We start from the raw sequence: 27636 nt of genomic DNA, 5'->3' as shown, positions 1-27636 counted from the left end.
TGAGGGGAAGGTCTGGAAACAAGGAAGTGCAAAGTACAACTAAACAAATGGACTTCAACTGTCAGCCTCGATGACACCCGGCCTGTAAAATCAATCTGCAAGGAAAAAGGCATAAAAGAAGAAAGTCAGGGAGCAAAAGAAAGATTAAATCAATTCAGAAAGCCATTGGAGAGAAGAAGCGGTAAGAGAGGGTAATTTGCATTCATTGTCGTTGTTTTGCACTACATGTAGTTCCTCAATTGGACTCTTGTAGTTTCAAATGGTGAGCTGGATGTTTGTCTGATAATTCATTTTTGACAAAACAAACAGAAATTAATCTGACATCTCTGTATCTTTCTCTACCTCTCTTGTTTGCTTTCACTGTTTTATGAAAAAGCCACAAAAAGGAAGGAAGGAGTTGTTAACAGTGCATGAGAGAGTGAGAGAGGGAGGGACATATGACAGGCTTATATACACTGTCAGGACAACCTGCTCTTCAAAGCACCTAAAACTGTTTACATTTCGAAAGCGAGGAGAAGCAAAGAGGGCAGGTATGAAGGCGCTAGACAAATAATGGTTGTGGTTGGTTGTGTAAAGGGACATCATTGCACTGCTTATAGAAAGAGGGAAGCAAATGGAAAAGTAAAGGATGAGTAATGACATATGACAAGAAGAGAAGAAGTCTATACTTTAGTGCTTTGGATTATTATGTATGCCTGTATCATATCTAATTCAATACTAATCTGCATTCAATTATTTTTCCTTATGACTGGAAGAGGAACATTTGAAAAAGGAAGATGGTTCGGTAAGTTGAGACAGACATTATGCACTCTTGTTCCAATCTTGTCCAGTCCTCATCTTCCCCTTTTCAGTTTTGCTACTCTTGCGTTTTGCACCACAGACTCTTATCTGTGACTCCTGCAAGGTGTTTGTAAAAAGACATGTTTTTTTTGTACATAACTGCAATGTGCAAGGTGTATTTATATGTTGATGCATGTCTAGCTGCACGTGTATGCGCATTTCTGCAAATGCACTTGGTGGTTTGGTAGGCCTTGGTAGAGTGTGCTTCTTGTTGCATGTGCTTTACCATACAAATTTATATATATATATATACATACACATACACACACATAAACATCTATATATATATATATATATATATATATATATATATATATATATATATATATATATATATATGTGTGTGTGTGTGTGTGTATATGTTTGTATGTATGTAATTATAAATATATATGTGTGTGTACCTATGAAGTACCATAAAGTTGCATTATATAATGAAATTATAAATCAACAATGTTCCTCTCGAGTTCAGACAGGTGTTCTAACCACAGGTGTAATTTAGCACATCAACTATGCATATTTTACACTAATATTGCACTACACTGCCACAAAATGTCCAAATATTTTTGAACAATGCATTGTTTTTTTATCATTTAAAACCTACTAAACTTCTTTTTGTTAAATATTTGGCTTGCGTGCAGTTAAGTCTTTCACGTACAGTATCGTGAGCCATTCATTTCAAGTCAATCATGTAAAATATAACATTGTTATCTCTAGTGTGTCTGACTCTAACATATGCTCATTTACATGTTGAACAGGTGGTTTCACAGAGATCTGTCTGGAATAGACGCAGAGTCCGTCTTGAAGACCCGAGGTGTCCATGGCAGCTTCCTGGCCCGACCCAGCAAGAAGAATGTGGGCGATTTCTCCTTGTCCGTTAGGTACAGCACTTTTGGTTTTAGCCACTTTTTATGTAATTTAAAGAAAATTTGGTTCAGAGGATAAGGTCAGATTGGGGGATAGATAGCCTTCACAGCTTTCTGTTACTTTCTGCTTTCGTAAAAGAAAGCCTTTCTGTTTTGGCTAAAAATGAAAAAATTATTTCTTTATTTACTGAAGATTTCTGTGTTTGATTGGTTTGAGCTTATGTTTTTCGTACTCTAATTTGTCAGACCGTGTTTAATTGTAAAGGAATGCAAGCTTGTTAAGAAAAATTTATATACTTCCATTCAAACCAATTATAACTTGTTTTATTATTACCACTTTGGAATAGATGGCAAGCAGTTTTTTTTTTTATTAGACAAACATTGCGCAAAATGTGGGAATAAACATTTCCTTATATATGGTGATAATTTGGTTCTGTATTTTATAGAATATGCAGCACTTTTTGTCTCGTTCTTTTCAGAGGCGTTGTATGGGTCATGGTTTTGTGACCTTTAAAAAAAAATAATGGACATGTTTTCTTGCAAAAGATTTATTTATTTATTTTATTTTTTATTTTACCCATTATCTGCCATGCAACTGTCAGTAATTCATACATGTATCTATATGCGTGTAGTAATTCCATGGACTATAAAACCTAATTTGCTTGTTACATAAACATTCAAACATGCTCCATACATACAATGTGTTTATTTCTCTCTAATCTTTGTAATATAAAAAGTGTCTGCTTAATAATTGAAAACATTGTGACTTGGATGTTGTCACGCAACTAGTTGATGTTACTAAATGCCAGTGTAATGTCAGTTCATTTTTTAAAGGGCAACGATCAGTGCCAACAACTCAAAATTGGCGCATGTAGTGCTGTATGATTCTGACCATTTTACTGAATTGCAGTTTATAACTATAACAATGATATATTTTCTGCGTGTAGCCTAAAAACTATTTACACTTGCTCAGTTTTGATATTTGCAAATCAATTGTGGTTGCATGGTTTTAAGTCACTATCTGCAATAAACCACATTTGTAGTTTAGTAAACCTTTATTTAGGGGTTAATCACAACATTAATAATTGAAATCAACTGTTAGTAACATTCTAATTTAGTGTAAAATCATTCCATTTGTCTTTTTTTTATTTTATCTACAAGCTTTGAAGGCTTTAATTAATTGGAATATTATAAAAGTGGCAAAAGTATAGGGAGAGAGGAAGTGAACTGATCCTCCATGTATATCTTAGTACAATGTGTCTTATTTCGCGTGCCACATATCTGATATGTTTTTTAGTCTGATTCCAAATCACATAACCAAAGCTAGTTTAATGGCATACATAAACACAGATATTTTCAGAAAAGGTAATGATTTATTCAAATTTAGGAGGACAAACCTGCTAGCCTGAGAAAACACAATGAACATGGGTAACCAGTATCTATGATGGAAAATATTACTGCCATCCTTTGTGGAAAAATATTTCAGGTTAAGTAATTGCTCATGAAAAGTTTCTACACACTTTGTGAAGTTACTATTACTCCATTTCCTGTGACATTATGTCCGGTTTAAACCAGTTTATGACCTAGATTATTTATTTTGAAATTCCATGTTCTATCAATAAATGTGACCCTGGCCCACAAAACCAAACTTAATTCGCTGGGGTATATTTTTAGCAATAGCCCCCCCCCAAAAAAAACATAGTATGGGTCAAAATTATAAATTTTCCGATATTAAGTAAAGACTTCGTGTTCCAATGAAGATATTTTGTTAATTTCCTACTGTAAATATCAAACCTACATTTTTGATTAGTAATATGGATGCTGAGAATTCATTTGGAAAACTTCAAAGGCGATTTTCTCAGTATTTAGATTTTTTTGCACCCTCAGATTCCAGATATTCAAATAGTTGTACATTATCTCGGCCAAATATTGTCAGATCCTAATAAACCATACATCAATGGAAAGCTTATTTATTTCAGCTTTCATATTATGTATAAACTCAATTTAGAAAAACTGACACTTAAGACTGGTTTTGTGGTCCAGGGTCACAAATATAATTTTTTATTTTTTTTTTCTAAGCGTGATGCATCACCAATCCACTTTCCTTCTTTTGCTCTCTCTCTCAGAGTGGGAGAGCTAGTCACACACATTAGGATTCAGAACACGGGTGATTATTATGATCTGTACGGCGGGGAGAAGTTTGCGACGTTGGCCGAGTTGGTGGAATACTACACTGGAGATCATGGAACCCTACAGGATAAAGATGGGACGGTTATTGAGCTCAAATACCCTTTAAACTGTTCTGATCCCACCACTGAGAGGTAAGCCATCATATTAGACCCTTCATCCTGCAGATGTTAGGTTGTATTTACAAAATTAACTCAACGAAATAGCTAAGCAGTTTTAATATGACTTTGGTTTGATCTAAATTGTTTCTGAGACTCTTTTATACCAAATTTCAAAGGTTTCCATGACATTATTACCAATTACCAAATACCAATACTAACCTTGTCTATGCAAAGTAATATCCACTTTCTAAAACATGTCATATATTCTGATTATGATGTTTGCATAGATTGTGTATGGAACTATTCCATTCCTAGTCTGTTTGCTTTTGCAACACCATATACCAATTAATGAGGCCCGCAAACACAGATACATAGATCCACATTATATTCATGCTTGTTTATATTGCATTCTGATATATTCATACATGTAACACCATTCATTCTGGCTGCAGTCATGCTGTTTGCAGTTGTTTCTAAAGTTAGGTTGTTATTTTATTCAAAACAGCTGGAAGGTCAAGTGTTTAGTAAAAAAAAAAGTGAAAAACTCAAAAGGTCAAAATCATAATGTGGCATTTCCAGGTCTAGTATTATGCTACTTCATTGTTTGATGTTAAACTTAATGCAGATAAGCACAGCGCTTTTTAAATAGTAATTGGAAAATCCTGTTTGCAAATGTGTATTTAGACTGCTGCTGTAGTGGATCCAGTAGTAAACATAGCTACAATTTTCTGGAAATGGAAAGTAATTTGCTTCAAAGGGCTAGGAATTTACATTTATTTTATGTACTATGTAATGTTGTTTGCGAGTGGTAAAGGAAGTTTCGCTGCTTTGCCCTTTTGGAGAGTGTTTAGAAGTGTTGTAGTTATGGTATTTTTTTTGTAAATGTATCTGTTCAAAATACAAAAAACTTTTTTTTCTGGAAGATAAATGCTACTCTGTAGTACAAGTTAACAAAAAGTAGTTAATTACAGGGCTTCAATGTACTTTAATTAGTTTTTGCTATAGCTGGTGTGGCTAGTATAATAATAGCTCATAGTGCATACAAAAAACAAGTTAACTACATTGAATTTCAACCTAGTTGGCAACTTTGTGTTAGCTTGTAAATAAAAACATGGATAAAATAGTATAACATTAGTATTTTAGGTAGCTTTCCCAACACTGGTCACTATGCCAAAAGGTTAATGGCCAACTGAAAGAAAAGGTTGTTAATTATATTTACTGCACCTGTAAAACAAAATGTCACCTCAGAGGACTTTCTGTCCCTGCTGTTGGTGCATTGATGTGATAAAAGCAATTGTTAGATCAGCCATTTTATCACACATTGGAATTCTTCCACATTCTAGTTTCAATTACGTCAGAAACCAAGAAACTAAATTCCTTCCACCACTAAAGTTAATCTTATCAAATTAAGAGTAAAATCACCAAACGGCAAACAGATTCATGTTAAAGAGACATGTTAATGCGATCAGCAAGTATAAATCATTTAAAATGATCTCTTTGCCAAATGAACATTAGCTGGCACTTAAATCAATCTGCATCAGATTCTTCATGCAATTTGCATTTGACCAGACAATTGGAGAACTTTACACAGTATACTGTATTAATTTCCCCTGTTTATATTGATCACAGACACACATCCTGGATCAGCATTGCTAATCACAAGCTTTTCAACATGACTAAGGCAAGATACTCATTGCTTTAGTTAACCATACTTGCGTGTAGGAGAGTTAATGCTGGCTGTAATAATAAGCACTGAAAATGCATGTTATGCACAGATATTGCAGACTTAATATTAGTTTTTTTTTTCACGTCTGTCAGTTTCCCTTCTTTGTCTGCACACAATGTCTCTATGGTGCGAATGTAAAAACTTACACATATTGGTGTGATATATTTCAGATTTATTTTTTTAGTTGTGTTATTATGTAGTTAACTATTTATGTAATGCTACAAAAAAGACAACTCACTAAAATTAAAACAGTCTAAAAACTGATTAAACTAATGATTAACGAATAATGCACTGTAAGTTAAAGTGATTTTTTTTTATTCATTATAATTCATAATAATTATATAAAGTATATAGTAATTTTTAAGATTTGAATAATTATAAAGTGCAAACATCCGAAACTGCTAGAAATAATGCCCATGATAAAAATTTTTTAATTAATTACAAATGCTGTCTGAGCTCCATAAATTTGTGTAAACCTGTTGGTAATGTCCACAATGATCAATAGAAGCAAAAGCATCTGACCCTCTGTGCACAGAAGATCACAAGATTAATGTCACAAATTTTCACATTTGATTAGTGACTTAGAAATGGTGCAAATTCCTGAAAACTTTTTATTAATTTGATGCCAAAATGCTGGTGTGTTGTTAAGTTTTCCTGTTTATCTTCAGGTTTAGTTAAGATTTGAAATCCCAGATTTCAGTGTGGCCTTTTGGATCCCAATTCTTCATCATCTTGGTCACTGATTTTTCTTGAAGCACTTTATTTAATTTCGATGCACCTTGAATTGCACACACACTCCACCCCTCCCTCTGCCATGTGTCTGACTTCCTCTTCTCAACTGCGGTTGGAAACTTTAGTTTTGACACATTTGCAAACAGTGACCAGACCCATTCAGGCCTTCCTTCATCTCACCAATGTCTGTCTTAGCTCTCTGTCCGCCACCCTTCTGTATATCTCTTTCTCTTTTTTTTGTCATGCTCATGATGAGCTGTTTGATGGGTGTTGTTTAACGGACAGAAAACGTAATGTATTCAAACTGAGGTCACAGCTAAACTTAGTGTGACACTGTTTTTGTGTCCCATTAAAAGTGTTATAGTATTACTATGTTTATGTGTTATCATCTGCACATTTTAACACCATAAAACTTTGTGGAACATTCTTTCTTTTGTTTTCTAGAAATTAGAGATATTAAATGAGAACGTTACTATTGAGAACGCCCCCCCCCCCCCCCTCATAATTCACTCTTCAGCAATATCAGTCTGAACCTCTATCACTTACTTTCTTCTGCGTGACACAAAATATGTTTTCAGAAATGTTTTTGCCTTTACTGGAAAAGTCACTGGGGTTCAAAACAACTCTGACTTTCAGTGAAAAAGTAAATGCTTACACTTTAAGCAACTTAAATATTCACTGAGGAAATGAGAAGAGGATTCTGTACTTTAGGTATATATATAACAGCACAGTTTTTTAGTTAGGATGAGTGTCTCTTATATAAATGAATATAAATAAGAAGGGTGTTGATGTCATTTTACACACAATCATTTCTGTGCTGAAAGAAAATTATGTTCTTAGGTCTAGCATACAAGTTATGATTGCAATGCATTGACAGATAGTGTAATGTATATGCATTTGACACTCATAGAAAATATTACATGTTTAATGGCAGAACCTGTAACTTTGATCACAAGTCCAATCTAAAACTGAAAACATAAAAGAGCAAAGATCTAGATCCCTTTATGGAGGCCTAAAACGATTAAGATGCACTGATAATATTTCTGATGGTTAGAAACACAAAGACGTCTGATTGCATGACATGGTGTCTTAATAATAAGAAAGTTGTCCAGCTGAAACATGCGCCAGTCACATATGCTTAACCTTCGGTCGTTTAGATTTGTTTAGTGAAGTCAGAGAACTTAAGAATCACATTAACAAGATTTAGTCAACTAAAAATATAAATTGCACTATAATAAATGCCCCCAGACAATGACTTGCTCACTTTTTTTTTTAAGTTGTCAAACTTAAAAACTTATGTGTAAGAATATATATGTCAAACAGTGTGAATGTGTACAAATGTCATACGAGTATGTATGTCAGACTTCAAATATATTTCCATTAGCAAGTTATTTTAAAACTTAAATGTTGTTATCTGCTAAATGTATAAAAACATTCAAAGCACGATACTTCTGTCATCATTAAGGCACCCTCAAGTCTTGTTTTTGCAGAACACTGCTCCACTTTGGTTGTGTTTAATAGTGCTATAAAAATAAAATTGACATTATAGCAATTTCTTTAATTATATTAAAGTTGTATTTGTTAACATAAATGTTTATGTAAGAATACAACAAACTACTTAATTATTCATTTATATTTTTAATAATTGTATTATTGTTCGAAAGCAGCAAAATCATATGTCACCGGTTATAATTGTCAAAGAGCAATCATGGAAGAACCCCCATAGGGGCGATTTAGCAAGCCTTTTTATGTTTTTTTCTCAAGAGAAGAGAGAAGGAAGGACAAGCTAAAAATACACCAAAGTCTCGAGTCAAGAAATCTTGTCATCAGAAAATTTTCCGACCGCAGTACAGGAAGCTAAGATGTAGAAATTGAGAACTGAGCCCAATTGTTAACTCACATTTTAGTATACAAGACCATGAGGACCTGCATACTTTGCACCACGATCCAGAAATGCATCGCTAATAAATATATGCACACTGGAAGTATAAATATGACATGAATGTTCAGCCTCTTGTTTTTGTGTTCATGGCTGTAGTGGTTTGTGGTGCAGCTGCATTTGGCTTTTGTTTTTTTATTTTTAGGCACTGTCATCCTCTAAATACCTTGACGGGTTTGTTTGCGTCAGAGATGTCAATTTATTTTCAGTATGCAGGAATTAGAAATTTACAAATAACTGATCTATTTTAATTTTGAAAAGTTTCTATTGCGGGAACATCTACAGTAATACCTAGTGCCTGTATGAACTTTATTACGACTTTTTCCCCCTTTGTTTTTGTATCCCCAGGTGGTACCATGGCCACTTATCGGGTCCAAATGCTGAGAAGCTGCTCAGAGAGCGCGATGAGCCCGGGACGTTCCTGGTGAGGGAGTCGCTCTCCAAACCAGGAGACTTTGTTCTGTCTGTGCTGACCGATGATATGACCAGTTCTGGTAGGAGGGTCTCCCATATCAAGATCATGTGCAATGTAAGTGCTTGTGCATGTGCTCATGAGTGAGTCAAACAAGGTTTGCTTTCAGTTTAATAACAAGTATCTGGATTGAGTGCGAACATAGAATATTCTACCTCATAAGCTTGTTTCAAGTCCAGTATTTAGTTACACTTCCCTTCAAGTAATGTTTTGGACAAAATCAGCAAAAATCCTTATCATTTGTGTAAATGCATTAAACGGATATGCAACCGAAGATGAGCAATACTTGATTACACACTAATAACAACATAAATGGCTAATTTGTTATAAATAGCTCAGGTATTTTTTTTATTTTTAGCTTTTAAAAATTTTTTTGTGTGCTGTCCCTTATCAATTCAAAATACATCACAAAATATGTAGGATTCTTTGCTGATTTTGTATACTTACATAATATAAATCATAAATTGCTCATTAAAATGCTAAAATATTGCAGTGATTAATGGATTTAGTTGTTACTATGTACTTTTGCTTAGATCTTAGCAACTTGATCAGTGACACAGTATTTAAATGGACAGTTCACGCAAAAATGTAAATTCTGTCATTATGAGTTGTTCCAACCCTTTATGGATTTTTTACAAAATAACATATTTTAAAGAATGTTGGCAACTAATAAGTCCATAATATGGTAGTCAATGCTGATCAACAACTGTTTGGTTACCCACAATCTTTAAAATATAGTTTTTTTTTTGTGTTCAAGACTTGAGTGTGACTAAATGATGACAGAAGTATCATGCTTTGAATGTTTTTATACATTTAGCAAATAACAACATTTCAGTTTTAAAATAACTTGCTTATGGAAATATATTTGCAGTCTGACATACATACACATGTATGACATTTGTACACATTCACACAGTTTGACATACTTAAAGATATGCAGAGTAAAGCATTTAAATACATACGGTACACACAGTGTGACACTGATTCACACACTTGTTCTTACCTGAAAAACGGCACTGGACTTAGAGTCAAAGTGTGTGCAAACGGCAGCGGGGGTGGACATGCTCCGCTCAGGGCTCTAAATAAGCACTACTGTTGAGATGTTCAGATGAATGGTAGATAATTATGACCAAGGGGAAATCAGGTCAATGCACTCACTGCCTGTCAATTGTTTATTTATTCCACTGGTATGTGCGTCTGTGTATGTGCTTTAGTGAGGTTCAAAGTGCACAAAACACTGTCGTTGCGCTGTTCCCCTCTGAGCAAATTAACAAAACAAACTGTGTTCTGTGAGGATGGTCCTAATCAGCTCAGAGAACCAAACAATTCTGTTAAGTTCTAAAATTTAGCAGCCTGACAGCCTGTTAACCCTATTTTATCTAAGAAAACGAGAGCTCTCACCAGTGGACAGCTTCTGTTTATCTGATTTAAAGACACAGAAAGCTTTTATGTTGCCATTTTGGTGATGTTATTTAAAGTTTAATGCGCATTCTCACAGGTAGTACTATTAAAGTAAAATCTGCATATCCATTTATGTATTCAATTTTGATAAGCATAGCATAAGCAAATGTTCAAGCAAACTTATTCATAAAAAGGATTTTCAACATTTTCTGCACAGCTGGAGTTAATGTGACGAACAAGGCTTGTGTGTACTTAAGAGGAACTGACTTAAAATGAGATATATCCAATTAAAAAACCTTGGCATGTTGGTCGAAAGTAAATGCAGTAATTTCAGAGGAAGTGACATTTATAAGTAAAACAAAAAGCGTTATATGCTTTCTCACACAGTCTTTAATAATATAGTATTATTTGTTGGCATCCAGTTAAGGTGCCAGTGAACCCCATGTTACCGTTGTGTATGAATCCAACTGACTGATTAACTTTTCATTTCTCACGCCTCTTTATTTTCAGAATGACCGTTACACAGTAGGTGGTAAAGAGGTTTTTGACTCTTTGGCAGACCTTTTGGAGCATTTCAAACGCAGTGGTATTGAGGAATTGTCAGGGACAATGGTTTACCTCAAACAGGTAAAGAAGATTTGTAATCAAAGGTTTATTTTTTTTTCATACCAACATAAATGTCTTAAATGTCAAGCAAGATGTGCACTAAGCACTAGCAGCAAATCCGCTTCTGGTATTAGCAATCTGGAAACTGACTGTTAGGTTTGGTCACATTAGCTTACACATTTTGAGATATTGAGCTAAAATGTTGTAAGAAAACTATTGCTATTACTTTTATAGTGGCTAAATGTTGGCTTTGACTTAAGAGCATCCGTTCTGCTGAGATAAAGAGATTCGGATGGAAAATATTTGTGAAATTGAGTTTTTTACTTAGTGTGCAAAATGGCCCACCTTAAAAAACTGTGGGAAGCACCTTTAAAGTTGTGATTAATCTTCGCCCTTTCTGTCTGTCTCTTTCCTCCTTTGTGTTGTCTGTCACCTACACATTTTTTATGTTTGTTTATGTTGATGTCTTGCTCTTCTCTCTGTTTTAATTTGTTTTGGTGTCTACCCTTTCCTCAGCCTTATTACTCCACGAGGTTGAACGCAGCTGATATTGAGAGCAGAGTACAGCAGCTCGACCAGACCTCAGGCAACATGGACGGGGCCAATAAAAAGATTAAAGCTGGGTTCTGGGAAGAGTTTGATGTGAGTAGCATGTTTAAAGGTTATTCGCCACCTGCTCTAGATGAATCACAAGTTCTTCATCTGTTAGAAGCACAGCTACATTTTATTAACTCATTGTGGGACTTATTTTGAAAATAGCTATTTTGACAATTCATGCCTTTTTACAGCCATTTTTGTAGTTATAACACTTGGTACAGGTTGGTAAAAAGTATTTACTCAACTGTTACTAAAATTGGTGTGTTCATACAAGGCTCTCTGGTCGTAGTAAGGTTAGACCACAGGAGCCAAACGGTCGTTCAGAGCTACTCTCAACAAGCAGGATGTGGTCACGTGTACTCTCTATCTTAATTTCTCTTACTGTCTGTGCTATTTCTGATCTATAAATCTGTTTTTCTGCATGCAGGCGCTGCAGAAGTTGGAAACTAAGGTAACGAAGAGCAGAGATGAAGGAATGAGACCAGAAAACAAAAGCAAAAACAGATACAAGAACATCCTTCCCTGTGAGAAATGAATCTGGCCACAATACAGTATTTCTTTGAAAATATATATAAATGAAATATGTTGAATAGTGATAAGTTGCATACATTCTGATAAAAATTCAAATGTCTTCTCTTTTCAGTTGATGACACTAGGGTTATCCTGAAAAACGCAGATCCCAATGTTGTCGGCTCTGATTACATCAATGCCAACTACGTTGTAGTACGTGCACGACATAAATCACAACATAATCATAAATCTCTCAAATTCTTTTGTTAAATCCTCTCTTTTATCTCCACCTCTCTCTTTCTATATGTCTGTGTTCACAGAATAAATTAATGGATATTAATTACCAGAAAGTTTACATTGCTTGTCAAGGCTGTCTCGCAACAACTGTAAACGATTTCTGGCAAATGGTTTGGCAAGAAAAGTCACGAGTAATTGTCATGACAACAAGGGAGGTTGAGAAAGGACGGGTTAGTAATTGGTAACATTCTTCCAATTTATAATTCATTCTGTTTTTTATTTTATTTGTTTTTTTTATCTAGTGTTATTATTTTTTTATTATTATTAAATGCGCTTACTATTATAGCCTTGCAGTCAAAAACTTAGAAAATGTCTCGACTGCTAAAAATATTCAGTTCCTATTCTTGTAACATGTGTCCTCTGCAGAATAAGTGTGTGCCATACTGGCCTGCTACTGAAGGAGATTCAAAGGAAGTAGGCAGATATGTGGTGACGTTACTGTCTGAGAAGGATGCTGCTGATTACAAGGTCAGAGTGATGGAGCTCACAGCTCCACACCGGGTAAGAAATTCCTTTGTGCAAACATTCACACTAGCACACGGCACATTTCTGCATACAGCACCTGTGGCCCAGATTCTGTCCCTATATCTCATTCTCATTCAATTCACTTTATAAAACAGTCATGAGACTGTTCATTTTAATGACATCTTTTCACTAAGAACATTGTGCTGGCAGTAGAATTTTCTTAATTAAAAATATGAGTAAAATGTTTCTTAAATCAGAAATCTCTAACTTTTCTGATTTCAGAAAGAGCCAGCTCGCACCATTTGGCACTACCAATATTTGAGCTGGCCGGATCATGGCGTTCCACAAGAGCCTGGTGGAGTGCTTAGCTTTCTGGAGCAAGTCAACATCAAACAGCACGAACTGTCTTCAACTGGACCTGCGATCGTCCACTGCAGGTACTTACTCACAACAGAGCTTAATCTACCACTTGGGGGCTCCAAAACATACTATTTCGTGCTATTTCAGATGTGCATAAAATATATATCTTAATATTCTTGACATTTTATAGAAAGCATTGAACACTGATGCTGGTTTAAATGGCACTTATTTTGTGTTTCTCACAAAATACCATGAATCTTTTTTTTTTTTTTTTTTTGTAGTGAACTGGTTAGTTAACATTTTATGAAATCTGAGAGCTTTCTGACCCTGTATAGACAGCAATGCAACTGATATGTCCAAGGCCCAGAAAGGCACTAAGGATATCATTTACACAATGTTTTCAACCAAAAACTGAAAACTTATTATGCGTTTTGCCTGTTCGTTTACACGACAACAGTTTTGGGGGACTGAAAATGTATCTTTTTATAAATTAGTTTCAAAGTGCAAGTTTTTGAAAACGCTACCATTATTAAACACCCAATACAGGAATCCTTGAAAACGGTGACATTATGTGCATGCATAGTACGTGTTAGGTCTTTAGATGTGCAGTACTTGTCAATTATAAAAGGCAAGCACAAACATACACAACAAAGGGCGGAGTACATGGTACTATTATTGCTGCTCAAGTGTAGGCAAACGCTTCTTCAGCAAAGTGTGGATTTACTTCACTAATATTACCAACAGCGCATCTTATCACGTCCCTACAGGTACTGTTTACTAACAAGATGACAGCGCCAACTACTGGCCTGGCATACGTAATACAGCATTTTTTATTTTTTACCATTTTCTCAGATATGTGCAAATGTGAATTGTTCTAAAAAAAACTTTGTCGAGTATACGTGAAACTTTTTAAAACGCAAGGGAAAATCTTTAACATTTTTGACTGCATCGTTGTCATGTAAACATAGCCTAAAATAGCCCATGTGACATCAGTGGTTCAACCGTAATGTTTGTAAAGCTTTGGGAAAACTTTTTGTGGGCAAAGAAAGTACTCTCATGAACAAGCGACAAAGACTGAAACAGAAGAGAAGAATTTGTTGAATAAAGTTGTTATTTTTGTTTTCTTTGCGTACAAAAAGTATTCTCATAGGTTAAAAAGATGTCATAAGTATATTCACACATGGACTATTTTAAAACGTCCTTAGTACCATTCTGGGACTTGAACATGATAGTTGCATTGCTGTCTATGCAGGGTCAGAAACCTCAGATTTCATCAATATCTTAATTTGTGTTTCAAAGATGAACAAAGGGCTTATGGGTTTTGAATGATATGAGGGTGAGTAGTTAATGACAGAATTTTGGGGTGAACTGTCCCTATATGCCATTTTAATTTTGTTTAATGTCAAGAATATTCAGATGTATATATAAATAAACTAAACTAAACTAAAGTTTTTTATTTTTATGTTATGTTATTGTATTTCATTCATTAACAAAGAGAACAATGAAATGTAATACATGCTGGCGGTCTTATTTAGGCTGGGAGGTTTAGGCAATAGTCAGACCACTTAGCATTTCGTAATCACAGTACATGCCTGAACTTTTCATGATCCCATACTTCCCACTCTAAACCTTTAAATTAATAGTTTGTTTACTCTTTAGTATTAACATGTGCTGTGGGAAATGCAGTGTCTCATTAAATCTGCAAGCTTAAAGAGATATCTTTAGTTATATGTTGCTAAATGTGTTTTGGCAGTGCTGGTATTGGGCGAACGGGAACCATTGTGGTAATCGACATGCTTATAGATAACATTGATGCTAAAGGTGAGTTTATATCATCACTCTTCATACATCATACTTTTACTAAGAAAAAATAAATCAGCTTTAAAAAGTCAACAGCCTGGTATCTGGAAGGTAGCTGTGCAGTCTCTAGCTGAAGCAAGATATTAGCCATTGTGCCCTTTTAAAAAGTATTTAAAACCTCAGTGATTGTCCTGGTAATACCTTCATGGTATCATTCTTTGTCAACATCACATGAAAGGCCATAGGTTTGATTTCCAGAGACCTGGTAAACTCATTACACAAATACATTGAATGCAATAAAAGTGTCTGCTAATTGCATTAACATATAAATTCTCAACTCAGTGGAAATTAGGGCTGTGAATCTTTGGGAAGGCAATGACTCGATTCGATTCACGATTCATAGGTTTTCGATTCGATTCAAGAGCAATTTTTGCAAATTTAGAACGATTCAATTCGATTTGATTCACAATTAAATTCGATTCGATTATAACGATTCGATTCTGCATTCTTTAAGTGCATTCACAGGATTATTAAAATGCTTAGTCAGGGGGCAAATTACACCAGCCTTTATGGTTAGAGAACCATTGGTAAAAAAACAAACTAACAAACAAAACCTTTTGTCCATTGTTAAATGCTAGTTTAATGATGCAACATGGCATACGTAGAAAGGGAAACTGACGAAAGTAAAAATGACAAGTGAAATGTATGTAATCAGCCATCATCTCAGAAGTGACAGAAATGTCAAATTCAATCATTTTATGTATGTAGCCTATGTATTATCATAATTAGAATATTTTTTTTTTTTTTTTTTTTTTTACAAGGAATTCTCTTCTTTTTTATTACTTTTAATTAGCTGTAAGAAATCAAATACACTGCTGGACAATAATCAATCATTTGTAATCAAAATTTTATGATTGTTTTATATACTAGGCTACATTTAATTAGCAATTATTTGAATTTTCTGCACAGAATAATGTAGAAAGTATACTTTATAGTTTCTGTACTGTAATAAATGATGTCAATTAGCACTGCATCATTCATCAATTTTATTTATTTATTGTGGTTTTTTTTTCTTAAAGTTTCATCAGTTCATTCTGCTTTTATTCAGTTTAGCTGCAGATAAAGCCTGGCAAGTCTATAAGAGTGACAACAATTCTCTTTCAGTCTGAAAACTTCATTTCATTTTCACAAAATAAAATGCTATAGTAGCTATTTAACTTTTCCTCTCCATCAGTGAATGATTCTGAGAGAAAAGTCACCTGTTGTTTGTTTGCTAAAGCTACAAACACCACTTTCACGCATCTGATTTTAAGATAAACCTCGCGCTCTTATTTCAAGGTCTTCATCAATGCTGTGGTTATTTTAACAGATTCCTTCATACATTTGGTTCATCCGCATTGTTTAAACACATTTATCATTCAATGGATCTGTGCGTATGATTTAGACACTTACATTTCTGCTCCGTCCATGCAATAAATACAGCATTCGACTGCTCAGATAACGCCGTTGGTAAGATGCAGAGAGCCATTGAAAAACTACATAAAAGTAAAGCTGCTTCACTTTAGTATTACTGGCCCCGAGCAGGGCCGTCGCTAGTGGGGTGAAAGGTGGTGACGATTATAGGGGCCCACGGCTGAGGGGGGGGCCCCCGGCGAGCTCAACCGACTGGTTGAAGCCAGTCTAAAAAGACGAGCAGGACAGTTGACAGGCCACTGCTACGTGTCGTCACGAAAGCTTATAATTTCCACGTGTTTTTAATACTTGCCACTTGTCGATTTAAACATTAAAAAGCGTTTAAAGCCTTCAAACACAAATTTCAACTGAGTAGCTGTTTTGATCACGCGCTGTGTTCAGTGCGCACGCGGAGAGAGAGCTGCGTCTGACAGACAGCAACACTGAGGCGAGCTCTTCGCATCCTCCTGCACCTGAACGAACAAATACAAATCACAGTTTAAACAAACAGTAAAGGATGTGTAACAGCCCAATTCAGCACCGCGGTGTTCTGTTGTTCAGGTTCACGTAGAGAGAGGCGTCTCGAAACACTTGAACAACGAATTTGTCTGTTTTTGCTCTTGTATGACAAATACATAAAAATAAGTCAAAATAACTTGGAAAGTATGTTCGAAAAAACTATCGGTTATGTCTAAAGTGAAAGTTAACAGTTGAGGAAAAAATCGGATGTGTATTATATTGGATGCATTCATTTTCTCTTAAAGTGACCGCGCCTAATTTAGCTACTAAAATTGGAAAAAGAAAATAAAAGAAAAGCGCTCACTGCTCTTGACTGAATTACTTCGTAGTTTTAACAAGAATTATTGCATGGTCAAACCAACAATTATTCAGACACCAGATAGTATTTTTGATATTGTGTGTTTTTTTTTTTTTACTAGTATGTGCAGGACACTATAATTAATTTATGTAAGTGAGTATAGCACAATAAAGCGAACTGTGCCATTTTATAGCCAAAAAAATTTCATACAGTGGATTACCAGTGAAAAAAAAATAAAAAATAAAAATATATATATATATTGCATTGCATTAGCAATTCCGGGAAAAACACGTAAGCAAAACATGGTGAAGTCAAAGTGTGAATATATATATATATATATTCACACTTTGACCTCACCATGTTTTGCTTACGTGTTTTTCCCGGAATTGCTAATGCAACCTTTTCACACTGCAGACTGAACATAATTAATCATTGCTTGGTAATTGGTCAACAAAGTATTGACAGTTGTCGGAAGTTTTGTTTGATTGTAATCCATTACATATATTTCTATCAAAGTTATCTGATATTAGGATGATATTAAGATGAATTTGTTCTGACAGTCTAACTCTGAGTTCTTGTCATATTTTATTAACATTTTCTAAACTATAGCAAATAAACTGTGATAATGTGAGAAATGTTGAAGGTGTCTGAATAAATTTTGGCTTGACTGTATATTAAATTTTTACAGTGAAGACTATGCAGTGCTCTTTTACATTTAATTATTCGTTTTCTGTACCTGGACACTTACAAACTTGAAAAAACTTAAAACATTGTGTAAATAGTACAAACAAATAAACAGAACGAACATACAAATTAAACAATTTCAAACAGGGCCCACTGGTACAACCTGCACCGGGGCCCCGCTGACCCCAGCTACGGCCCTTGCCACGAGTCCTATAGTTCGCAAGTCAGCTGTGTCAGAGACGAACGGAGCGCGAGGGCAATCCTGTGACAGTCTCGGGCGGTAAACGGTGGAGCGCGTGAAGGACAGATTAGAGGCATGATTCATGAACACTCTTCAAGGTCTCAATTAATTTGTGCGTGTAGTAATTGAATGTGTATATATTTTGAAAACATTGAATCGATATAGAAATCGGCATCCATTCGATTCTTAGCGCTTTGAATCGATTACTGTCCGAGATCGGCGATTCACGATTCAAAAGTCATGTTTCAAGATCGATGCATATGAATCGTCAGGGTTTGTAATCGATGCAACCGCAACCGAGTGAACCGTTACACCCCTAGTGGAAATTTTTGAGTATTTAGGTTGTTTTTACTCAAACCTCTGGAATCCTGTGATTTCTAGCTTTTAATAAATTCCAGCTCTTAGTAAGAGGTTTGCAATGTAATTTAAGCTCAAACACATTCTAGAAAGGGTCACTACTGTTTCAAAATGGACCTTTATATGGAAAAATTAATGACATTATTATTGCAAAACTCATTTTAGATCAGGACATGAAAAATCACACATCAGAGACTCATTATAGTTGATCATTTTTATTGCAACTTAGGGTTAATGCAGTGCAATCACATTGATTAAAGCATTATAACCTGTGAATGTCCTCAGGCTTTCTGGAACTTACAATATGTTTGGCTAACATGCTTCCCTTCAAAATGGTCCAGATATTTTTTACACAAATCAATACAGTTATTCTTATAATCTTATAATAGGCTTATTCTTAGTTGTTGCAACCACATTTCACATGAACACCTCAGGGTGGTACTTCATTCAAGATCCTGGATCAAGCCTGGTCACAGTTTTTTTGCAAATGATTCTAAAGATGTTGTCTTTGTCAGGTCTGGACTGTGACATTGACATCCAGAAGTGTATTCAGATGGTTAGAGAACAGCGGTCTGGCATGGTGCAAACGGAAGCACAGTACAAGTTCATCTACTTGGCTGTGCTACAGTATATAGAGTCAACGAAGGTCACACGAAGAGCTGTCATGGTAAGAAAATGGCTGAGGATCATGGTGAAAGGTTTTTGAAATGCAATAAATGGAATAACTGGAAATTAAGCCAGTATTTGTTTTGGGGTCAGTAAGACATTTAAAATAATTAATACTGATATTTAGCAAAAAAGAAAAAAGTTAATGCATCTTTCTATTTCAAGCAAATGCTGTTCTTTTGAATTTTCTATTTATCAAAGGATCCTGGAAGAAAAATTAACCAGTTTCCACAAAAAAATATCTTTAGCCTCCTGAGACCCGGGAAAAAAAAAAGTTTTGTGAATTTAGTATTTTTCATGTAATTACACTGTTTATAGCATAAGATATTTTTTTATATATAAAGATGATTCTAAACTATGTTATGAAAGATATAACAATGATTTGATATACCACTATTCTTTATGCAGTATGTGTATAAAAATGCCATAAATGGGTATTCCCATTGTATACATTGCATCTATAAACTGTATCTAATTTGCATATCAATATGTTTTTGGGGCAGTATGTAATGAAAAGATAAGTGTAATAATAATTGGCAAGATTTCATAATAATATCTAATATTTCATAGAAATATTGAAATATAATTTCTTTCCCTGTTCACTTGTTGTGTCTCCCAAAATGCGTAATAAACCCTCTTTTAGTCCCGTTGTCCTTTACAGTATGCATGTATGAATTCAACATCCTGTTTCATAACAGAAAGCCACATTTTGATTTGAAACCCCAGAACATTTTCTTGAGATGTTAATGATGACAGTTCAAAAAATGGTCAGATTAAATGACCATTACAAAATATTATCATATTGCCATAAGTGTTACATTTGATCACTAATATTGAAGACCACGGAGAGGGAGTGGTCATGGTGAAACCTGACCAAACATTTGCTGAGCATAAGCACCTCTTCTGAAAACATTAAACAAACTTAATAATCCCTCATAACGGTTCCCATGCAATATCTTATCAAAGTCAACACTGTAAAAAGGAAGATAAGACTGATGTGTCTCCCATCTGTTCTACATAGTATTGCTATTGATTTTTTAAAACTTTCTGTTACAGGAAACAGAAACCGAATATGGAAACCTCTCAATTCAGCCTAAACACCAGAAGGCCAGTCGCAAAGCCTCTGCAAAGTAAGTAGACTTCTGCTTGTAGTGTATCCCCAAATACTCCCACAACCTTCCAGAAACATTCCTCTTACATCGCCTTATCTTCCTCGAACTGATGACTAGTTTAATAGGCGGTTCAAAGATCTCTCAGTCACACAGACATCTGCTTACACAAGCTTTCTGGAAGCCTTAGAGCCATTGTGCAATGTCCAACCAAACGAGAAAGAGAAGGACTGAGTTGGACATTCTATCTCAGATCTGGTATTGTTTCAGATTGTCCTTGCTCTAATCGCTGAGTTGAACTAATCATTGGCTTACTGGACAGTGTTCGGCAAGCCTCTCTCTCACGTTTTGTGGTTTGGGTCAGTTAATAGCTCAAGCTGCTGACTAAAACAAAATGTTGTAGACTGCAAATGAAATGAGAATTTATTAAAAATTATAATCATAACAATTTTTGCATAATCAAGTGCAATAATCCAAGCATTGCAGTGGGCTTCTCATCCACTCCTTTATTTCTCTAGAAGTTAGGATGGTTATGATGAATGCTATAAGTTAGTGACTAATCAGTTATACTGATTTGTTTTCCTTCCTTTTTTTCAGAAAAAATGAAGATGTTTATGAGAATCTAGGAGCAAAAGGAAAGAAAGATGTCAAAAAGCAGAGATCGGAGGATAAAAAGAGTGGATCTGTCAGGAAACGATAAAAATAGAAAAAAAGAAAGACGATGAAATTGAATTTTGCTTCATGATTGTACAGCTAATTTTTAAAAGATTTTTTCAGTGGTTTTAAAGAGAACTGAGCCAGGGTTTTACAGAGATGCCAAACTATTTGACCTTATCAAACAGATCTTGCTCTGTTTTTGTCAATGTTTACTAGTTAATATTTTTTGTATATTTAGTAAACATTTGTTAAGTAAATTCACTAAGTTGTAATTAATATAAAACATCGACTCATTCTCGGTTTTAATAAAAGTCATGCCCAAAGACCTGGCCATTATGATTATCTGCTGTAATAAAATGAAGGAATGAAAGTGTTTGCATAGAATGTTGAATTTTCCGGGATGTTATCATTACAATGAGGCTGAATGGAAAGGTTGGTGTCCTGCAGAGATGATACGCACAAACTGTGGCCTGATGCCAGAGAGAGAGAGAAACCTGACTCGTTCATATTCTTTACATCAGAGAGCTGTAGACATCAGGGTCAAACGTGGCCCTTGATCAGTGAACCCCATACAGGGCTGACCTCATTTAACACAGAGGCACAGCGGGGAAAACATTTGGAGAAATTAATGAACTTTACAGAGTGCCACATGAGCAACAGAACAAAGTGTGTCAGAGAAAAACCAGAGCCTGGTTTTATTTTGAGATAACCTACATAAGTAAATTTTAAATATTATGATTGGGTTTAAAAATATTTTGTTTTCAGTATTACCCAGCTTCTATCAAACTGTGAGGAAATTATTGAATAATAAATACTATTCTTAGAATAAAATATTGTAAATATTATTTATAATATTATAAACATTACTATAACATTATAATTGATTCATAAAAGGTAATGACAATATTATTATTAAAACTATAATAATAATTTATTATCACTGAGATACAATTATAGTTTTAGCATTTGAATTAGTTTTTATTTTTTACTTTCTGCTTTTATTTAAAGTTTAGGCTAAGTCGTATGTTGTTACAAGCACACACACACACACACACACACACACACACACATCTATATCTATATTGGATTAGTTTTTATTTCAGTTTTAGTTTTAGATTTTGCACTGTATCGAATTAAACTAAGTTAAAATATGAAATGTTGCCTTTTATTTTATTTCAGTTAACGCTATATCATTTCAAGTAACGGAAATGACACTTTCTGCAGACACATAGGCCTAGTTGCATAATAAGATGACTAATTTGCATATCGCATAAAGGAGTAAATTCACATAAACTCATCCTTTTTGTGTTTTTTTTTTATATTTAAGCTTGACAGAACCGCAGAGGCACGTCCACCTGTAGCACCTCCCCTTAATGCCTGTAAAACAATCCCAAAACCGGGGAGAATTCGGTCTTTGCTTTGTTTGGGAGGAGTCACAGCCGCTTTTGGGTCTTCTTTACAAAGGATGAACCGGAGCTAGGTCTGGGAACACTGTGTAACGCAACATCACGGGATAAATTCAAGGAAACACTGACCACGGATTCTGCTCGGTGTCCTCACTTCGCGTGCTGTTAGTAGGAAACGTTATAATCAGTCGTTAGAATTTAATCAAATTAACTAGCGTACAATGCGATAGTGCTGCCTAGAGACTCGGATAGAGATCCAGACAGATAACCAGAGGGAGAAGCAAGCCCACGGTGCACAGATCACACAAAGTTTAGTTGGATTCGTGTCGAACAAAAAACAAACGGAGAAGATGTCCAAACCTAATTATACTGGCATTTACAACATGGTTTCCCAGGAAAATTTTGAAGAATATCTCGCGGCTTTGGGTAAGCAACAATAGGCTACATTATATATATTTAATTTTCTTTTTTCTCAGTTTGGCAGTCTACGAACTTATGATCAACTGCTGTAGTATATAAAGAGTCTCTTCTAAACGAACCACAGTGACTCACTTTGAGTGTAACTTGATGCCTGTGTTGACCTTGATGTTTCTCTTTCACCTGTCTTCAAATCTCTGAACATGAGGATGATGTAGCATACCTCCTTTTAATCTGGGCTAATGTAATGAAATCCAATCCAATCATCTTCTTGTCTTGGGGGAGAAAGCCTAAACGAGATCACAGCAATTTAGTTTCTGCAGGATACAACTGGAGAAGTGAAGACATGTCTGAATTTGTCTCTAAAGCCTGTATCATATTCATATTCATCGGATAGAACCTTGTTATACTTGTCTCATCATGTTATGCGTGGTGTTAAAGGGTTATTTCACCTAGAAATGATGTTGTTTCAAACTTGTATGAATGACTTTCTTTTGTTTTTTAAATTCTTTGCAATAATGGAGTGTTCAAACTTCAAATCAGCATGAAAGTATCATAAAAATGCATTATATTCCAAATCTTCTGAATTCATACAATAGCTTCTGAGTGATGAATAAACTGAAATGCATGCTCTTTTTCCACTGATAATCATCTTTTACCACTGTGAGTGTGACCAGGTCATCGAATTCAATAGCATTCTTATTTCAGAACAAATCTTTATGTTTCACTGAAGAAAAAAAATACACAATCTTCTTTTTTCAATTAAGTATGCTAATCTTTTAATCTCTCTTTCTCTCATCATCAGATATTAATTATGCATTAAGGAAAGTGGTCTGCATTCTGAAACCCAGCAAACATATTGAGCATGATGTGAACACGGGCAAAATGACGATTAAGACCGTCACCACCTTTAGGAACTTTGACATGGACTTCACTTTGGGACAGGAGTTCACTGAGGACCTGGGACCAGTCGATGGGCGAAAGTGCCAGGTGTTTTTTTTTTTATTATTATATATTTTTTTTCCTAGTTAACCCATTTGTAATGTATTTGTGAGAAACACATGGACCCCGTTAAAGGTAACATCAGCCAGACAAAGGAGTGTGGGAAAGTATGGTATGTGTGACACTAATGGATAATGTTCTCCGTATGTTACAGACCACAGTGAACTGGGACGATGATAAATTGGTCTGTGTGCAGCGAGGAGAGAAAGATGGCAGAGGCTGGACACACTGGCTAGAAGGAAACCTCCTCCATTTGGTAAGGAAACAGGGATTGTCCCGGGCTGGGAAAACACCTTTACATATATGCATTATTCAGTGTCTGGAGGGGTATATAAATCTGGTATGTTATGAACAATGTAAATTTATTTGTTTTTTTGTTTTGATAAAACTATGTGAAGATTTAGCAATAACAGAATAATAAGGATTTGCTAATAGTTAAATTTCAATAAATATGTTTGCATATATTTTTTATTTCTACCTTGTTCAGTTTATTTATATTTTTTTTATTTAAAGGCAAATCTGTAGCAGTTATAAAAAGTGTGAGAAAAAAGACTATTGTGGGCTAGTTTAATTTTTTTTTAAAGTTTAAAAAAAAATATTTTGGGGTTAAACGTTACTTCATTCAAAAGTTTGAAGTATATTTCTTTTTTTTAAAGATTGATAGTTTTAATCAGCAAGGAGGATGCATTCAATTGATCGAAGGTATCTGGTGCTGGCTGAAGGTTTCTTGCGGGTTCTGTCTTTTCAGCATGCAGAGTTATTTAATTTAAATTTAATTCTAATCTGACTCCATTTTAATATGACCTAAAATTTAGATTTCTATTTATTATTATTCTGAGATTTGATTATTATATTTATTCTTTAATATCATTATACTCATTCGGGTGCTCATGTCACTCAAAAATATCGCTTTGGCCTTAGCGTAATTTACTGTCACATTCACGTCAGTCTTGGTTATTAGACAGAGGTAATTGGCTAATACTTTAGACGGCTGCTCCTATGCTTGCTCATTCTAAAAGTACTTTTAATTAGCCCCCATAGATTTGTACACACTCACAAACATTATTTTTAGTCAGAGGTCACAACCACTACTCTAGGTATAAGTCAATCAACATTACTTTCCCTGATAGTAGTTTTGGTATGGCCATGCAATGGTTTCCCATGTAGACTTAGCTAGAGTAATATTACAATAAACAGAGGGTAGGCTCACCCTATTTAGGTTGGTCAAACAACATCCAGTTGACCTAAACGGAAATTTCCTAAAAGCTCTTACAATCTAAGTATACTTGAACTAATACCAAGTGTTAGCCGGATCTCTAAAGATACCGATGGTGTGCCCTATGCTCCATCTCAACTGAATTTATTCTGTTACTAACCTGACGCAGGAGCAAGGATACAGCGGAATCTACTAGAGGCAATAATTACAGAGTAAAACAGAATAGAATCAATTATAACAATTTATTAACAGTCAAAATATGGTAAATATGTATTATGCCAATTACATAGCCAATTCAAAGATATCAAATCAATACAAGACATCAAATTCTCAAAGATGAATTTAAGAGTAAGATGTATTCCTGGCTTTTAGAAAAATATGGACACACTTCATGCCATGGGCTCATTCTTGCTACAGAAGGCCCTGATCCTCTTGCAACATTTCCTTACGTACCGCAGACCAAGACAAACATCCCCCGAGACAGAGACAGGAACTAACAATTTGGATTTGCATTGATCATGTAGAATTATCACCTCTTGATACAAAAGGAATTATGCATGAAAGACACTGGGAAACGGCACACCCTCTAAAGTGAGCAAAATATCTCTTAACTCTTAGGATCTTTATCACCTTTAAGTCTACTTATTTGTACCAGACACACTGAGACAATTCAAATGACACCAAACATGGCTGTAAATATCACTTGCATTCATGTAGAACATTATATTCTGCTTTGACCATCCTGAGTGAGCTGGGTGAAGGGAAGGACCAGTGCCTACTGTGAGAGGTGTTTTCACACATTTTCTCTCAGTGAGATGTGGGAACAGATGTCTAAATGTTAATGTCTCAGAAGATCAAAGTATCTGAGGTTCTTTCATCCTTACAAGTGACTTTAAAGACATTTGTGCAAAGGATTTGCATTTTAAGTGAATGCTGTTCTTTAGTACTTTCTATGCAAAGTATCCTGAGAAAATGTATCATAGTTTCCACATATACATTAATGGCTTTCAACATCAATAATAATTAGAAGTGATTTCTGAAGGATCACATGACACTGACAATTTAGATTTACCATCAAAGAAATAAAATCATTTTATATTTTAATTTTAATTTTAAATTGTAATAATATTTTACAATAGTACTGTTGTTTCATTTTGATCAATTAAATTCAGGCTTTGTAAGGATAAGATGCTTCTTCCAAAATCATTAACAATCTTTTCATTTGAGTTCTTTTCATTTATAGAAAGAGTAGTTTCATTTTAGAAATGGTTTCAATGGCGCGACATTTATTCAGAAGCACAGTGGTGATGGGACCTTCTCTAAATGTCTTTAGCTCTTGGATTAAACCCGGTCGAATCTTTAACAACTGGGCTACTACTATGAATCTCTCACCATGTCTTTCATCCTTTTTTCTGCTGTCACGTCTCTCTCTCTCTCTCTCTCTGCAGGAGATGAGGGTTCAGGGTGTCACTGCCAAGCAAGTCTTTAAGAAGGCTGAGTGAAGATGGAGAAAAGTGAGAGAGAGAAAATAAAGGGGCCATTTGCTGGGGGGTTTGTGAGCTCAGGGTTCAGAAAGAGGCCATATCACAACAGTGATTTGTCTCTGAGCCACAACAAATAGTGTTTTAATGGAGACTACAAATGAGGAAATTGGTTCACTTTCTATAAAATTCTATCAGCATTTACAGCACAGTTTACCCTTCACGGCTGCAGTCAAACCAAAACACAAAGTTCAAATGAGATCACAACAATAGAGCCCTGTTGCCCTCTGTGAACATTCAGGAGTGGTACTGTAATATATGGATTCATGGCACCCTAATACTGTATTATGCAGATATGTTTACAGTAAGCAAAAGTAATGTTTAAATGAGCCAGTGGTTTAGCTGGTCAAGTACAACTTGGAATTCTTTATTGCTAAATTACATTTAATTTCTAGTGTCCATCCAATAATGGATTTGTTTTAATCTGTGTGATAGGATTTTGATTAATAGCAATAGACAAACTAAAAATGTCTACAAATTCTGAAACATGTGGTCTGAAATGAGTCATGTAGTTTTATTTGTCCACTGTAGAATATAACATTTGTATTACCATAATATCCTGTTTGTATATACTTATACTATACTAAAACTGATGCTAATTGTAATACTAATAACAATACACACAACACTATCTATCTATCTATCTATCTATCTATCTATCTATCTATCTATCTATCTATTCAAAGTGTAGGCTCATTAAGTTTTTGTTAAGTTAATTTTATTTAGCTTGTATGCATTAAATTGATCAAAAGTGACAGTAAAGATATTTATAATATTAGATTTGTTAAACTTTCTGTACATCTTTCTATTCATTCATTTCTATTCATCATGGTTTTCACAATATATAATAAAAATAACGAAAACAATGGTTTTTAACATTGATACTAATACTACTAATAATATGTTTCTTGAGCAGCACCAAATCAACATATTCAAATAATTTCCCAGGAATCATGTGACACTGAAGACTGGACTAAGGGCTGCTGAAAAATCAGCTTTGGTATCACAGGGATAAATTACATTTGAAAACATGTTCAAATAGAAATGTTACTTTAAATTGTAATAATATTTCTCAATTTTTAATCAAATAAATGCAGCCTAAATGAGCACAAAGACTTATTTCCAGAACTTTAACAAATTATTATTATTATCATTTGAACGTCATTATATGAAGT

General features: G+C 34.7%; 2 protein-coding genes across 4 annotated transcripts; both read left to right on the top strand.

The window, feature by feature from the left end:
• The first annotated feature begins 24 nt into the window (after positions 1 to 24).
• On the top strand, positions 25 to 21252 carry LOC132158600 (tyrosine-protein phosphatase non-receptor type 6-like). 3 transcript variants are annotated; one of them, XM_059568072.1, is made up of 17 exons: positions 25 to 181; positions 377 to 530; positions 756 to 784; positions 1596 to 1718; positions 3830 to 4024; positions 8737 to 8917; positions 10772 to 10888; positions 11384 to 11509; positions 11892 to 11988; positions 12108 to 12187; positions 12295 to 12441; positions 12638 to 12772; positions 13019 to 13173; positions 14850 to 14917; positions 18963 to 19114; positions 20170 to 20243; positions 20820 to 21252. In XM_059568072.1, exons 3-17 carry the CDS (start codon positions 777 to 779, stop codon positions 20920 to 20922), a joined length of 1761 nt encoding a protein of 586 aa, XP_059424055.1. In that variant the 5' UTR covers positions 25 to 181; positions 377 to 530; positions 756 to 776; the 3' UTR covers positions 20923 to 21252. The 3 variants fall into 3 exon arrangements, with proteins under 3 accessions (XP_059424055.1, XP_059424056.1, XP_059424054.1); XM_059568073.1 differs by lacking the exon at positions 377 to 530 and having other exon boundaries at positions 44 to 181; XM_059568071.1 differs by lacking the exons at positions 25 to 181; positions 377 to 530; positions 756 to 784 and having other exon boundaries at positions 1570 to 1718.
• A 1046-nt stretch (positions 21253 to 22298) lies between these two features.
• rbp5 (retinol binding protein 1a, cellular) lies at positions 22299 to 27018 on the top strand. The gene is made up of 4 exons (XM_059568076.1): positions 22299 to 22711; positions 23508 to 23692; positions 23859 to 23960; positions 26369 to 27018. The coding sequence occupies exons 1-4, from the start codon at positions 22636 to 22638 to the stop codon at positions 26420 to 26422; spliced, it is 417 nt and encodes a 138-aa protein (XP_059424059.1). The 5' UTR covers positions 22299 to 22635; the 3' UTR covers positions 26423 to 27018.
• Positions 27019 to 27636: the final 618 nt, after the last annotated feature.

The sequence above is a fragment of the Carassius carassius genome, chromosome 15 (assembly GCF_963082965.1).
Source record: "Carassius carassius chromosome 15, fCarCar2.1, whole genome shotgun sequence".
Lineage (NCBI taxonomy): Eukaryota > Metazoa > Chordata > Actinopteri > Cypriniformes > Cyprinidae > Carassius > Carassius carassius.
Note: the sequence above shows the minus strand (reverse complement) of the source record. Positions and strands in the feature narration are given on the sequence as shown.